General features: G+C 46.5%; 1 protein-coding gene across 3 annotated transcripts in view; it reads left to right on the forward strand.

Annotated features, from left to right (window-relative positions):
• The first annotated feature begins 734 nt into the window (after nucleotides 1-734).
• Nucleotides 735-15,725, forward strand: part of LOC121274142 (arf-GAP domain and FG repeat-containing protein 1-like) — a 109,743-nt gene continuing 94,752 nt past the window's right edge. For all 3 annotated transcript variants that reach the window (XM_041181317.1, XM_041181316.1, XM_041181318.1), the window contains exon 1: nucleotides 735-1,016. In XM_041181317.1, the coding sequence (XP_041037251.1) occupies nucleotides 850-1,016 (167 nt within the window). In that variant the 5' untranslated portion in view covers nucleotides 735-849. The remainder of the gene's footprint in view (nucleotides 1,017-15,725) is intronic.

Consider the following 15,725-nt stretch of genomic DNA (forward strand, 5'->3'; position numbering starts at 1 on the left):
CTCCGCCCTCTTTCCTCCAGCCCACCTTCTGCAACGATGCCCCCCCCCATCCACACACGCCCCCTGCCCTCCAGCCGTGCCCCCCTCTCCTCCAGCCCCGCCCCTCTACTTCAACCCAGGCACATCTCTCCCAGCCACGCCCTCCAGTCCAGCCCGGTCCCCTTATTCCTGCCCCACCCACTACTCTCCAGTCCCGCCCCCTCTCCTCCAGGCCCGCCCCCTCTCCTCCAGCCCCGCCCCCTCTCTTCCAGCCCCGCCCCCTGCCCTGCGGAACAAAAACAAAAATACCTGGGAAAATTCAGCAGGTCTTACAGCATCTGCGGAGAGGAACACAGTTAACGTTTCGAGTCCGAATGACCCTTTAACAGAACTAAGTAAAAATAGAAGAGGTGAAATATAAGCTTGTTTAATGGGGGGTGGGACAAGAGCTGGATAGAGGGCCAGTGAGAGGTTGTGCTCCAGCCACGCCCCCATCCTCAGCACTTCTCCACCTCTTCTAGGCCCGCCCCATCAGCTCCAGCTCCGCCTTCTCTCCTTCAGCCCCGCCCTTTCTAGTCCAGCCCCGCCCCCTCCTCTCCAGAACCGCTCGAACTCGTCGTCTCCCGCCCTCTCCTCCCTAGCCCCGCCAGGCCACATGCAGACCCGCCCCCTTCCATTCCAGCACCGCCTCCTCTGCTGAAGCCCCGCCTCCACATGCCCCCCCCCCCCCCCCCCCCCCCCCTCCGGTTGATTGACAGGGTAATGGCGGCGCGGCGGCGCCGGCAGTGAGGGTGAGACAGAGACAGAGACAGATAGAGAGCCCCGGAGAATCGAGCCGCCGCCCGCCCGCCCCTCACCACCGGCCTCGGCATGTCGGCCACTGCGCGCCGCAAGCAGGAGGAGAAGCACCTGAAGCTGGTGCGGGAGCTGGGATCCCGGCCCCACAACCGGCAATGCTTCGAGTGCGAGCAGCGGGGCCCGACTTACATCGACATCACCGTCGGCAGTTTCGTCTGTACCTCCTGCTCCGGTATCCTGTGAGTAATTTACTCCGGGGATTGGGGCCTAGTCAGCATAGAGTGTGTGTACCCTCTGCTCCGGTATCCTGTGTGTAATCTAACCCAGGGATTGGGGCCTAGTGACAGTCTGTATACACAGGATAGAGAGTGTACCCCTGCTCCGGTATCCTGTGTGTAATCTAACCCAGGGATTGGGGCCTAGTGACAGTCTGTATACACAGGATAGAGAGTGTACCCCTGCTCCGGTATCCTGTGTGTAATCTAACCCTGGGATTGGGGCCTAGTGACAGTCTGTATATACAGGATAGAAAGTGTACCCCTGCTCCGGTATCCTGTGTGTAATCTAACCCAGGGATTGGGGCCTAGTGACAGTCTGTATACACAGGATAGAGAGTGTACCCCTGCTCCGGTATCCTGTGTGTAATCTAACCCAGGGATTGGGGCCTAGTGACAGTCTGTATATACAGGATAGAGAGTGTACCCCTGCTCCGGTATCCTGTGTGTAATCTAACCCAGGGATTGGGGCCTAGTGACAGTCTGTATATACAGGATAGAGAGTGTACCCCTGCTCCGGTATCCTGTGTGTAATCTAACCCAGGGATTGGGGCCTAGTGACAGTCTGTATATACAGGATAGAGAGTGTACCCCTGCTCCGGTATCCTGTGTGTAATCTAACCCTGGGATTGGGGCCTAGTGACAGTCTGTATATACAGGATAGAGAGTGTACCCCTGCTCCGGTATCCTGTGTGTAATCTAACCCTGGGATTGGGGCCTAGTGACAGTCTGTATATACAGGATAGAGAGTGTACCCCTGCTCCGGTATCCTGTGTGTAATCTAACCCAGGGATTGGGGCCTAGTGACAGTCTGTATACACAGGATAGAAAGTGTACCCCTGCTCCGGTATCCTGTGTGTAATCTAACCCTGGGATTGGGGCCTAGTGACAGTCTGTATATACAGGATAGAGAGTGTACCCCTGCTCCGGTATCCTGTGTGTAATCTAACCCAGGGATTGGGGCCTAGTGACAGTCTGTATACACAGGATAGAAAGTGTACCCCTGCTCCGGTATCCTGTGTGTAATCTAACCCAGGGATTGGGGCCTAGTGACAGTCTGTATATACAGGATAGAGAGTGTACCCCTGCTCCGGTATCCTGTGTGTAATCTAACCCAGGGATTGGGGCCTAGTGACAGTCTGTATACACAGGATAGAAAGTGTACCCCTGCTCCGGTATCCTGTGTGTAATCTAACCCAGGGATTGGGGCCTAGTGACAGTCTGTATATACAGGATAAAGAGTGTAACCCCTGCTCCCCTGCCTTAAATGCCTGTAATATGTGGAACGAAATAAATGAATTAACTACTTGAGGTTAGTGGGTATGATTTTATAGCCATTATTGGGACTTGGTTACCAGGAGGTCAAAGCTCGGGGTTGAATATTCAGCTGAGTGTGATTTTAGGAAAGGACAGGCAGGAAGGACAAGTTGGCGGGGTAGCTTTGTTAGTCCGGGGTGGATTGAGTACGATTGCAAGAAGTAGCCTTGGATCAGAAGATCTGGAGTGGCTGTGGCAAAGTGGCATTCCCACTATACCAGCCTGCCATAGACCCCGGGTTAATCCTCTTGGGACCCGCGTTCGGGTCCCACCGCAGTAGCTGGTGAAATTTGAATGGTATAAAAATCTGGAATTAAAAGTGAAACCGTGAAACTGTTGTCAATTGTTGTAAAAACCCGACAGGTTGACTAACGTAATTTAGGGAATGAAACCTGAGTGATAAGGGATGGGCTATAAATGCCAGCAATGACCACATCCCAGGTGTGAATAAAAACATGTAGTTTCTATGTGGGTGGAGGTGAGAAATGACAAAGGGAAGATTACACTGGTTAGAGTAGTCTATAGGCTCCTAACAGTAGCTATAATGTATGATGTAGAATGATCAGGAGATAATGGGGGCATGTAAAAAAGGCAGTATATTAATCACAGGTGACTCTAATCTTCATGTAGATTTGGAAAATCAAATTGGCCGAGGCAGCCACGAGCAAGAATTCATAGAGCGTATTCAGCACAGTTTCCTTGAACAATATGTTATTGATCAAAACAGGGATCAGGCTATTTTGGATCTGGTAATGTGTAATGAGGCAGGTTTAATAAATGATCTCAGAGTGAAAGATCCCCATGGTAGAATTTATCATTCAGTTTGAGAGTGAGAAACTTGGGTCGGAAACAACTGTGCTAAACTTAAATCAGGGTAATTACAAAGGAATGAGGGCAGAGTCGGATGGAGTGGACTGGGAAAGGAGTTTAGCAGAAAAGACAGCTGATGGACAATGGCAGATGTTTAAGAAAATAGTTCATGATTCACAACGAAGATATATCCCAGTGAGTAAGAATGATTGTAGGAAGGGCGTAAGTAAACCAACCGTGGTTAACCAAGGAAGCTCAGGATAGCATCAAATTGATAGAGAAAACATACAATGTGGCAAAGATTAGTGGTAAGCCAGAGGATTGGGAAAGTTTTAAAAACTAACAATGGATAACTCAAAAAAACAATAAAGAGGGCCTAGTGACAGTCTGTATATACAGGATAGAGAGTGTACCCCCTGCTCTGGTATCTTGTGTGTAATCTAACCCGGGGATTGGGGCTTAGTGACAGTCTGTATGTACAGGTTGGAGAGTGTACCCCCTGCTCCGGTATCTTGTGAGTAATCTAACCCGGGGATTGGGGCCTAGTGACAGTCTGTATATACAGGATAGAGAGTGTACCCCTGCTCCGATATCCTGTGTGTAATCTACCATGTGGATTAGGGCCTCGGCCTCAGGATATACATTATCCAGCCAGCGCGTATGCTCCTGTGAGTAAACAGGTCCAGGACTGAGCTTTGAGTCTGGAAAGCCTATTTACTCTGAGCCTGGGGACTGAGCCAGTTAACGTGTACAGTGATCTTATAGATTCTATATGCAATATATCCTGGGGACACTCATGTACATTATATAGTATGTATACTATACATTGCCCAGTCATTATCCTCTGTGTGATAGTCATATATACAGTGTACCATGTACAGGATGTGTGCACAGTGTGAGTTACATGCCAGACCATATCCACTAAATTGAGTCCAGCACATATGTGCTGTTTACTCAGTTATACAGTGCCGTGAGAATGTAGCACACACACACGCATGAGTTTTCTGAAGTTAGCACATATATAAGGAATATACTGTGCGTACAATGATTATAGTACATATACAGGGATAATGTACAATATATTATATGTATATCATATTGTGAATATGTACTGGACTGAAAACATAGTGAAAATGTACATTATACTGAGAATCAGACATTTACAACATCTAGCATTTGTATAGTGTCTTTAACACACTGGAACCTCCCAAGCAGCTTCACAGCCATTATCCCACAAAATTTGATACCAAGGTATGGAATTATTAGGACAGGTGACAAATGCCAAGTGCCCAGGGAGGAGGGTTTTAAAGAGCATCTTGAGGGGGGGAGGGGCGGTGGCAGGGTATAAGGGGTGGTAGATGATGGTGTGGTCACGAATGCTTTGGAGTGATGGAAAATCAGGGGATGTTCAAGAGGCCAGAGTTAGCAGAGCACAGAGATCTCAGAGGTCAGTGAGGAGATTACAGAGATAAGGAGAGGATGAAGCCATGGAGAATTTTAAAGTCGAGATGTTTCTTAATAGATAGCACACACAGGTCAGTGAGCACAGAGGTGATGGCTGAGTGGGACTTGGTGTGAGTAAGGACCATTTGTCTAGAAAAATGACGTGGAAATGAAATGGGACAAAAAATTGATTCAGTTGGGATGCCGAAGTTTATAGGAAGTTGATGGATGGGAGACTGTACAGATATTGCACTGCCCTGTCATTACTTACAGTGCTGTCACCACCATTTTCATGATATCTCATGGAGTATGAAATTTTCATCCTGTGTCCACTCAAACTCACAGCGAGAGCCAAGTGGTGTCTGGAGAGGGTGCATTGAGCCAGGGTGGAACACTGGTGAGTATGGCTCTCGCACCAGCAATGTGACCTGACAGAGTGTGGCTAGAAGTAGACATTATCTCCGTCGCTTCACATCCATTCAGGCCAGCAGTTCTTTCTTTAGAGGAGTACAGAGCGGCTGTTCCGATTCCTGACATTGATGTGATTAGGCATAAGAACTGAATATGTGATAACGCTATCGGGGGAAATTGCAGAAGCACTTGCTTTGAACCAAGATGCATCTGGTTTTGAGAGGAGCAGTATGTGAACTAGGGCAGTGGGACATTGGTGTCTGCAGGAGGGCAGGATCTCCAGGCATATATAAATGAAATCATGAAATCACTTTCACCTGGATGTGTCAGAGTGACATTGAATGCAGTTTGTCACCAGGGATAGGTCATAACTACATAGTATGTGATCTACTGTCAGAGAGAGAGAGAAGGCGGGGAGAAGAGAGAGGGTGGGGGAAGGAGGTGCAGAGAGAGAGAGAGAGCATGTGTGTGTGTGTCTAGAAGCAGAGAGGGAGACAGAGTGTGAGAGAGACAGAGTGAGTGACAGAGAGTAATAGAGAAAGAGAGAAACAGGGGGAGAGAGAGAGAGGGCGTGCGTGAGAGAGAGACTGACAGTCAGGGAGTAAGAGAGAGATGGAAGCAGGGAGAAAGAAAGAGAGAGGGTGTGAGGGAGAGAGTGAGTGACGGAGCAACGGAGAGAGATAAAGGCAGGGAGATGCAACAGGACAGATTGAGGAGAGAAAAATAATGACTTCAGATAAATGTAAATCCTCCTTGATGTTGTTTGTGTTTAACAGCAGAAACTTGCATTTCCACATTTAACATAAAACTTCCCAAGGAGCTTCACAGGAGTGATTATCATCCAGAATTTGACACTGCGCCATATTACATCTGAACATACAAACGAGCAGGAGTATGTTGCTCGGCCCCTCGAGCCTACTTCGCCATTCAATAAGATCATGACTGATCTGAATGTAACCTCAACCCCACATTCCTGCCTACCTTTCACTCCATCCCCCTTGCTTATCAAGAATCTATCTACCTCTGCCTTAAAAGTATCCAAAGACTCTGCTTCCACCCACCCTTTGAGGAAGAGAGTTTCAAAGACTCGTGATCCTCTGGGAGAGGAAAAAATTCTCCTCCTTTCTGTCCTAAATGAGCGACCCATTATTTTTAAACAGTGGCCCGAGTACTACATTCTCCCACAAGAGAAGACATCCTCTCCACATCCACCCTGTCAAGACCCCTCAGGATCTTATATGTTTCAATCAAGTCGCCTCTCATTCTTCTAAACTCCAGCGGATACAAGACTAGTCTGTCCAACCTTTCCTCATAAGACAACCCACCCATTCAATGTATTAGTCTGGTAAACCTTCTCTGAACTGCTTCTAACGCAAATAGATCCTTTCTTAAATAAGGTGACCAGTACTGTACACAGTACTCCAAATGTGGTCTCACTAGTGCCCTGTACAAACTGAAGCATAACCTCCCTATTATATTCAATTCCCCTCGCATTAAATGATAACATTCTGCTAGCTTTCCTAATTACTTGCTGTACCTGCATACTAGTCTTTTGCGATTCATACACTAGGACACCCAGATCCCTCTGCATCTCAGAGCTCTGCAAACTTACCATTTAGATTATATGCTTCGTTTTTATTTTTTAAGCTAAATGGACAACATGACATTATACTCCATTTGGCAGATATTTGCCCACTCACTTAGCTTATCTATATCCCTTTGTAGCTTCCTTATGACCTCTTTACAACTTATTTTCCTACCTACCTTTAAGTCGTCAGCAAATTTAGCAACCATACTTCGGTCCCTTCACCGAAGTCATTTCTATAAATTGTAAAAAGTTGAGGTCCCAGCACTGATCCCTGTGGCACACCACTCATTACATCCTGCCAACCAGAAAAAAAAAACCCATTTATGCCTACTCTCTGTTTCCTATTATCCAGCCAATCTTCTATCCATGCCAATATGTTACCCCCGACTCCATGAGCTTTCATTATCCGCAATAACTTTGATGTTGCACCTTATCAAATGCCTTCGGGAAATCTTAATACAGTACATCCTGGTTCTACTTTATCCACAGTACATGTTACTTCTTCAAAGATCTCCAATAAGTTGATCAAACATGGCTTCCCTTTCACAAAACCATGCTGTCTCTGCCTGATTATCCTGAATTTTTCTAAATGCCCTGCTATAACATCCCGTTGCTATTTGCTACTTGCTATTAGCTATGGGCCCTGACAATATTCGGGCATTAGTACTGATGACTTGTGCTCCAGAACTTGCCATGCCCCTAGCCAAGCTGTTCCAGTGCAGCTATAACACTGGCATCTACCCGGCTATGTGGAAAATTGCCCAGGTATGTCCTGTACACAAAAAGCAGGACAAATCCAACCCAGCCAATTACCTTCCCATCAGTCTACTCTCCATCATCAGTAAAGTAATGGACGGGGCCATCAACAGTGCTATCAAGCGGCACTTGCTTTGCAATAACCTGCTCACTAACACTCAGTTTGGGTTCCGCCAGGGTCACTCAGCTCCTGACCTCATTACAACCCTGGTTCACACATGAACAAAAGAGCTGCACTCCCGAGGTGGGATGAGAGTGACTGGCCTTGACATCAAGGCCGCATTTGACAGAGTGTGGCATCTTGAAGCCCTTGCAAAACTGGCGTCAATGGGAATTGGGGACAACTCTCCACTGGTTGGAGTCATACCTAGCACAAAGGAGGTGGTTGCTGGAGGTCAGTCATCTCGGTTCCAGGACATCACTGCTGGAATTGCTCAGGGTAGTGTCCTCGGTCCAACCATCTTCAGTTGCTTCATCAATGACCTTCCTTCCATTATAAGGTCAGAAGTGGGGATGTTCGCTGATGATTGCACAATGTTCAGCACCATTCGCGACTCCTCAGATACTGAAGCAGTCCATGTCCAAATGCAGCAAGACCTGGACAATATCCAGGCTTGGGCTGACAAGTGGCAAGTAACACTCATGTCACACACGTGTCAGGCAATGACCATCTCCAACAAAAGAGAATCCACCCATCGCCCCTTGACCTTCAATGGCATTGCCATCATTGAATCCCCCACTATCAACATCCTGGGGGTTACCATTGACCAGAAACTGAACTGGACTAGTCAAATAAATACTGTGGCTACAGAGCAGGTCAGGGACTAGGAATCCTGTGACGAGTAACTCACCTCCCGACTCCCGAAAGCCTGTCCACCATCTACAAGGCACAAGTCAGGAGTGTGATGGAATACTCCCCACTTGCCTGGATGAGTGCAGCTCCACCAACACTCAAGAAGCTTGACACCATCTCGGACAAAGCAGCCCACTTGATTGGCCCCATCCACAAACATTCACTCCCTCCACCACCGACGCACAGTAGCAGTAGTGTGTGTACCATCTACAAGATGCACTGCAGGAATTCACCAAGGCTCCTTAGGCAGCACCTTCCAAACCTGCAACCACTACCATCTAGAAGGACAAGGTCAGCAGACACATGGGAATATCATCACTTGGAAGTTCTCCTCCAAGTCACTCACCATCCTGACATGGAAATAGCCGGTGCTTCATTGTCGCTAGATCAAAATCCTGAAACTCCCTCCCTCCCAGCACTGTGGGTGTACCTGCACCACATGGACTGCAGCGGTTCAAGAAGGCAGCTCGCCATCACCTTCTCAAGGGGCAATTAGGGATGGGCAATAAATGCTGGCCCAGCCAGTGAAGCCCACATCCCATGAATAGTTTAAAAAAAACATTTCAATCTATTGAAACCTTCCCTGAATCTAGGGAATTTTGGAAAATTAAAACCAACTCAACTATCTCACTAGCCACTTCTTTTATACCCTAGGTTGAAGTCCATCTGGACCCGGGGACTTGTCAGTCCGCAGCTCCAACAATTTACTCAGTACCACTTCCCTGGTGATTGTCATTTTCCCGAGTTCCTCCCTCCCTTCCATTTCCTGGTTTAGAGCTATTTCCGGGATGTTACTTGTATCCTCCATAGTGAAGGCTGATGCAAAATACCTGTTCAATTCATCTGCCATCTCCCTACTTTCCATTATTAATTCCCCAGTCTGACTTTTTATAGGACAATATTCACTTTGTTAACTTTTCTTTTTGAAGAGGCCAGTGAGCCTGACGTCAGTAGTAGGTAAATTACTGGAAGGTGTTCTGAGAGATCGGATATACCATTATTTGGACAGCCAAGGGCTGATTAAGGATAGTCAGCATGGCTTTGTGCATGTTTAATGAACCTTGTAGAGTTTTTCGAGGAGGTTACCAAGAAAGTAGATGAAGGAAAGGCTGTGGATGTTGTCTACATGGACTTTAGCAAGGCCTTTAACAAGGTCCCACATGGGAGGTTAGTTCAGAAGGTTCAGACACTTGGTATCCATGGAGAGGTTGTAAACTGGCTTCAAAATTGGCTGTGTGGGAGAAGACAGAGAGTGGTAGTGGATGATTGCTTCTCAGACTGGAAGCCTGTGGCTAGTGGTGTGCCTCAGGGATCTGTGCTGGGACCATTGTTGTTTGTTGTCTATATCAATGATTTGGATGATAATGTGGTGAATTGGATTAGCAAGTTTGCTGATGACACTAAGATTGGAGGTGTTGTGGACAGCAAGGAAGGCTTTCAAAGTTTGCAGAGAGATCTGGACCAACTGGAAAAATGGGCCAGAAAATGGCAGATGGAATTTAATGTGGAAAAATGTGAGGTGTTGCATTTTGGAAGGACAAACCAAGGTAGGACATACACAGTAAATGGTAGTGCACTGAGGAGTGCGGAGGAACAAAGGGATCTGGGAGTTCAGATACATAGTTCCCTGAAAGTGGCATCACAGGTAGACAGGGTTGTAAAGAAAGCTTTTGGCACACTGGCCTTCATAAATCAAAGTATTGAGTATAGCAGTTGGAATGTTATGGTGAGGTTGTATAAGACATTGGTGAGGCCAACTTTGGAGTATTGTGTGCAGTTCTGGTCGCCTAACTACAGGAAGGATATCAGTAAGATTGAGAGAGTGCAGAGAAGATTTACTAGGATGTTGCCGGGTCTTCAGGAGTTGAGTTACAGGGTAAGATTAAACAGGTTAGGACTTTATTCCTTGGAGCATAGAAGGATGAGGGGAGATTTGATAGAAGTTTACAAAATTATGAGGGGTATAGACAGAGTAAATGCAAGTAGGCTCTTTCCACTTAGATTAGGAGAGATAAACACGAGAGGACATGGCTTTAGGGTGAAAGGAGAAAGGTTTAGGGGGAACTTCTTCACTCAGAGAGTGGTGGGAGTGTGGAACAAGCTACCATCTGACGTGGTAAATGCGGGCTCACTCTTAAGTTTTAAGAATAAATTAGATAGATACATGGATGGGAGAGGTCTGGAGGGTTATGGACTGGGTTCAGGTCAATGGGACTAACGGAATAATATTTCGGCACAGACGAGAAGGACTGAATGGCCTGTTCTATGGTTCTAAATAGCCATTGAAACTCTTACTATCTGTCTTTATATTTCTAGCTAGCTTTCTTTCGTGCTCTAATTTTTCCCTCCTTATCAATCTTTTGGTCATTTTTTTACTGTTTTTTTTAATATTCTGTCCAATTTTCTGACCTGCCACCTGTCTTTGTGCGATCATATGATTTTTCTTTCAGTTTAATTTAATTTTTTTTAGTTAACCATGGATGGTGGGCACTCCCCTTAGAATTTTTCTTTTTATTTGGAGTGTATTTATTCTGTGTATTTTGAAATATCCTCTTAAGTGTACATCACTGCATCTATTGACTTGTTCCTTAACTTAATTTGCCAGTTCACTTTAGCTAGCTGTGCTTTCATGTCCTTATTTAAGTTTAAAATACTAGCCTTGGAACCAGTCTTCTCTCCCTCAAACTGAATGGAAAATTCAATCATATTATGTTCACTGTTACCTAGCTTCACTTTGAGGTCACTAATTAATCTTGTCTCTTTGCACAATACCAGGTCCAGTATAGCCTGCTCTCTGGTTGGTGCCGGAACATGCTGTTCTAAGAAGTTTCCCCCAAAACATTCTACCAATTCCGCATCTACTCTACCTTTGCCCATCTGATTTGTAGATTAAAATCCCCCATGATTATTGCCACACCATCCTGACAAGCACCCATTATTTCTTCCCTTACACCCTGTCCTACTGTGTGGTTATTGTTAGGGGGCCTGTGCACCATTCTCACAAATGACTTCTTGCCTTTTATCATTTCTCATCTCTACCCAAAATGTTCCCACATCTCAGTTTCCTGAACTTGGGTCATCCCTCTCTAATGTGCTAATACTATCATTAATTAACAGAGCCAACCCTCCACCTTTTCCTAGCTTCCTGTCCTTCCTAAATGTCATATACCCTTCAATATTCAGGTCCTGATCTATGCCATCCTATACTCGGGCAGCTTACGGAAAGCTTGGCCGAAGAGATAGGTAGGAGATGGCTGATGAATTGAACAGGTATTTTGCATCGGTCCTCACTATAGAAGATACACGTAACATCCAGAGAGAGAACAGAGGTTTGTGGGGGGGGAATCCCAGGCCCCAGGCCACCAATTCTGGCCTCTTGAGCTTCTCTGATTTTAAAGTTAAAGAATTGAAGGAGTGTGGTGATCGCGAGGGACAGTAATGCTGGCATAATTGTCAGAGATGGGAAGGGTGAGACCATGGAGGGATTTAAAAACCAGGATGAGAAGTTTAAAACAGAGTGGAGACGGACAATGTCACAGAGGTGCAAGCAGTCAGTCTTGTTGATGGAGAGGGTACAGGGTCAGAAACTCAGCTCAGGGCCCAAGAGGACACATAGGCTGTGGGACAGTTTGGTTCAGCCTCAGGCAGTGGTGAGAGAGAGGCACGGTGTCTTGAGACTGAGTGATTTTTAAGTTGGCCGGTCCCTTTAAAGCCTCATGGTGAGTTCACTGACGTTAACTGTCATTCAGTGAGGAATTTCAAGATCACAAATTTCCTGTTCCAGATCTGGTAAAATGCACAGGAAGCACAAACCTACAGAGAATCTGCCCATACGCACGCAGCTCCCACATGAAGAATTGTCAGTCTTTCAAGTTGCGAAAAATACCTCTGACACTTTAAGTGGAATGTGTGAAGCGTGACAGAATTTCCGAATGTGATCTAGACTGAAGATTGTGTCTGAAACCACTGACGGAAGTGATAGAACAATGCAAAGAAGGAGGCTGTCAGCCCACCGAGTCTGCGCCAGCCCTTTCCCCATAACCCCTGCAATGTTTTTTCTCCGCTAAATGTTTATCCACCTCCCTTTGGAAAGCTACCATTGAATCTGTATTCATTAACCTGTCAGGCAGCGAATTCCAGATCCCGGCCGTCTGGATCTTTCCTCATGTTCCTTTGCCCGTCATCTCGAACCTGTGCCCTCTGGTTATCAGCCCCTCAGCTATTGGAAATGATTTCTCTTTATTTTCTCTTTATCTCGAGGCGTTGTGATTTTAAACACCTTTCAGAAAAGTCCTGCTTTCCTGTGTGCACACTGCTCTCAATGGGAGGTGAGGTGAGGAGACTTACACAGGCGCTACCACTGGCAGCTGTAGAGATACCCCCTGCTCGCTGTGATGGGACAAACTTGCATTTGTTTCACATTCTCACATTCCAAAACTCTTTGCAGCCAATAAAGTGAAGTCTGAGATTGATGAGCTTTTTGTTATCTGAAGGTTTGAAGAGATATGGGGTGAAGGCGGGTATATGGAAAGGCTTAACATATGAGGAACGTTTGAGGATCTATACTCGATGGAGTTCAGAAGGATGAGGGGGGATCTGATTGAAACTTACAGAATACTGAAAGGCCTGGATAGAGTGGACATGGGGAAGATGTTTCCATTAGTAGGAGAGACTAGGACCCGAGGGCACAGCCTCAGAGTAAAGGGAAGACCTTTTAGAACAGAGATGAGGAGAAACTTCTTTAGCCAGAGAGTGGTGAATCTATGGAATTCATTGCCACAGAAGGCTGTGAGGCCAGGTCATTGAGTGTATTTAAGACCGAGATAGATAGGTTCTTGATTGGTAAGGGGATCAAAGGTTACGGGGAGAATGGGGTTGAGAAACTTATCAGCCATGATTGAATGGCGGAGCAGACTCGATGGGCTGAATGGCCTAATTTCTGCTCTCATGTCTTATGGAATGAGGTCACAGGTTAGCCACAATCTCTCGGACTGCCGGAACTGGCTCAAGGGGCCAAATGGCCTCTTCCTGTTCCTATTAAGTCCTTTGAAGCCCAGTCGCTGATGTTACATAGAGGAAGACACAGCCCATTTGTGCACAGCAAGATCCCACAATCAGTGAGGCACCCGGGCTGCTGTTTGAGGGTGAAATGTTGGCCAGTGGCAACAGGACAGGTTTCCTTTGCTTCCAATTTGTCTGATGAGCACTATCTCCAGCATGGTGGCACTCTCTACTGCAACAGACCTCGTAGCCAAATTGGAAGCAGGATTCAAAGCTCTCCTGACTCAAACTGACACAGTGGCGATGGGACTAATATCTGGTGCAGCTGAATCTATTAATACATTCAGTGCTAGCCTGTGATGCGCTGTTATCTTGAGAGCTAATTTATTTAGTCCACAATATGACTCATGCCATAGACCATTTATTTTTAATTGCCTGACTTTCGGAAGCTAGGAGCTGTTAACAATATCAGGTGGTACGTCCTGGATATCTATCTTGTTGCAAGATCAGGTGACAGGAACGTCTGTCTGGCGAGTTTCTAGCATTTACTTGGAGTCCTTGGTTATATCTCTGTGGTTAACACACTTTAACCCATTTTGTGTCTGTGTCAGTGGCTTTGTGTTATTTAGCTGTAGGCATTTATTTTTCAATGTATTTAACCATACCTTAAGAATTCTTGGAAAACAGAGAAAATACCATTTTACCTGACCAACCAATCTGGTTTTTCGGTATTACTTGTAATATTCTCCCCTGGAGACCATCTTTCCATCCTGGGATGCAGCCCCAGAGGTACTGAGTGCCCTTCTGTACCCATCTCCTAACTCACTGTAATCCCTGTTCACCCATCAATCTCCATGCTGTTGACCTACATTGGCTCCCAGTCTGGCCTTGCACAATTTTAGATTCTCATCCTTATGTTCAAATCTCTCCCGTGACCCTCCCTCTCTCTGTAATCTCCTCCCAGTCCCTACAATCCCTTGAGATAACTCTGCACTGCTCCGAGCCTGGCCTCTTCAGCATCCCCAATTTTCACCATTGGTGGCTGTGCCTTCAGCTGCCTAGGGCCCTGAGTTGTGGAATTTGCTCCCTAAACCTCTCCGCCTCTCTCTCCTCCTTTAAGATCTACCCCTTTGGCTGTGTCGTTAACCTCTCCCTGTCTGGTTCAGTGTCAAAGCTTGTTTGATTTCCTGTGAAGTACCCTGGTACATATGTTAAAGGCAGGTGTGTGTGTGTGTGTGTGTTGTGTGTGTTGTGTGTGTGTGTGTGTGTGTGTGTGTGTGTGTCAGTGTCATAAGTGTACACGTGGAAGTTTATATGTACATAAATCTGTGACAGAGCCTCCTAGTCTGTCCTCACCCATTGTGCAGATAACTAACAACCAGGAGCTGGGGGAATCTGGACTTATCCTTCTCTCCTCCTTAACCCACGGACACCAAGGCCAATCGTAGTTGACCCAGCTCAGTCTTGGGAAGTCGAATCTTCACCTGTCCCTGAGCCACACACACTGTCTTCAGCAGCCGTGGCTGTGGGTTTCCAGGTACTGTGTGGAGTAACTCAAAAGTGGAAGGGAATGTACAGTGCCTCATGGGAGGGACCTGATTTTTAATCCTTGGACACTAACATTGCATCAGTCACCTGTACACTGTACCCCAGGACACTCAACTATGCTGGGCGAATGAGGAATTAGTTAGTCATCGATTTGCTGCTTTGGAAAGACCAGAAGGTCGATGGATTGGTTCTTGGAATTTATTCACTATTATTGTTTTTTTCCACTTCCCTTAAGCTGTCTTTGGTGTTGCATTGCTGCCTGATAGATTAGGCAAAAGCAGTTTATGTTTTGGCCACCAGCATCCTGCCCTTCCAGCCAGCCACTGATGCAAGCTCAGCCCCTGGTCTAGGAGGTTGTGGGTTCGAAATCCTGCTCCAGAGCAACAAAATCTCAGCTGACACGCCCTGCGCAGTCCTGAGGGAGTGCTGCACTGACAAGGGGCTGTCTTTAGGATAAGATGTAAAACTGAAACCCCCGCCTGCCCTCTCAGGTGGATGTAAAAGCTCCCACTATTTTGAAGGAGAGCAGGGTTTATGTGAAGCATTAAGCGTGTTGGCCAACATTTATTCCTCCTCCTCCAAAGCCTTGAGCAACCAAATGATCCTGGTCATGATCACATTGCTGTTTGTGGGAGCTTGCTGTGTGCAAATTAGTCACCACATTTCCTACATTTTCCACTGAAAGCTGGAGCGGGTCTCTGGGGACTCGGGCGGAGAGCACGGGCTGTTTTATTCAGTTTTATCTCTTCAATTCCCCTAACCCCCATCTCCTTGGAAAGCTAAAATCTCTCAGCCAAAAAAGGCCAGACGTTTGAGCGTGGACCGGCAATTAACCTGGAGCTCTACTTAATCTGTGCTGCTCCAATTCCGGCTTCTCGGTCATCCTCAATTTCCATTGCTCCACCATTGATGGCAGCTGGCTGGGCCCTAAGCCCTGGAATTCCTT

The sequence above is a fragment of the Carcharodon carcharias genome, assembly GCF_017639515.1.
Source record: "Carcharodon carcharias isolate sCarCar2 chromosome 33 unlocalized genomic scaffold, sCarCar2.pri SUPER_33_unloc_1, whole genome shotgun sequence".
NCBI classification, from domain to species: Eukaryota; Metazoa; Chordata; class Chondrichthyes; order Lamniformes; family Lamnidae; genus Carcharodon; species Carcharodon carcharias.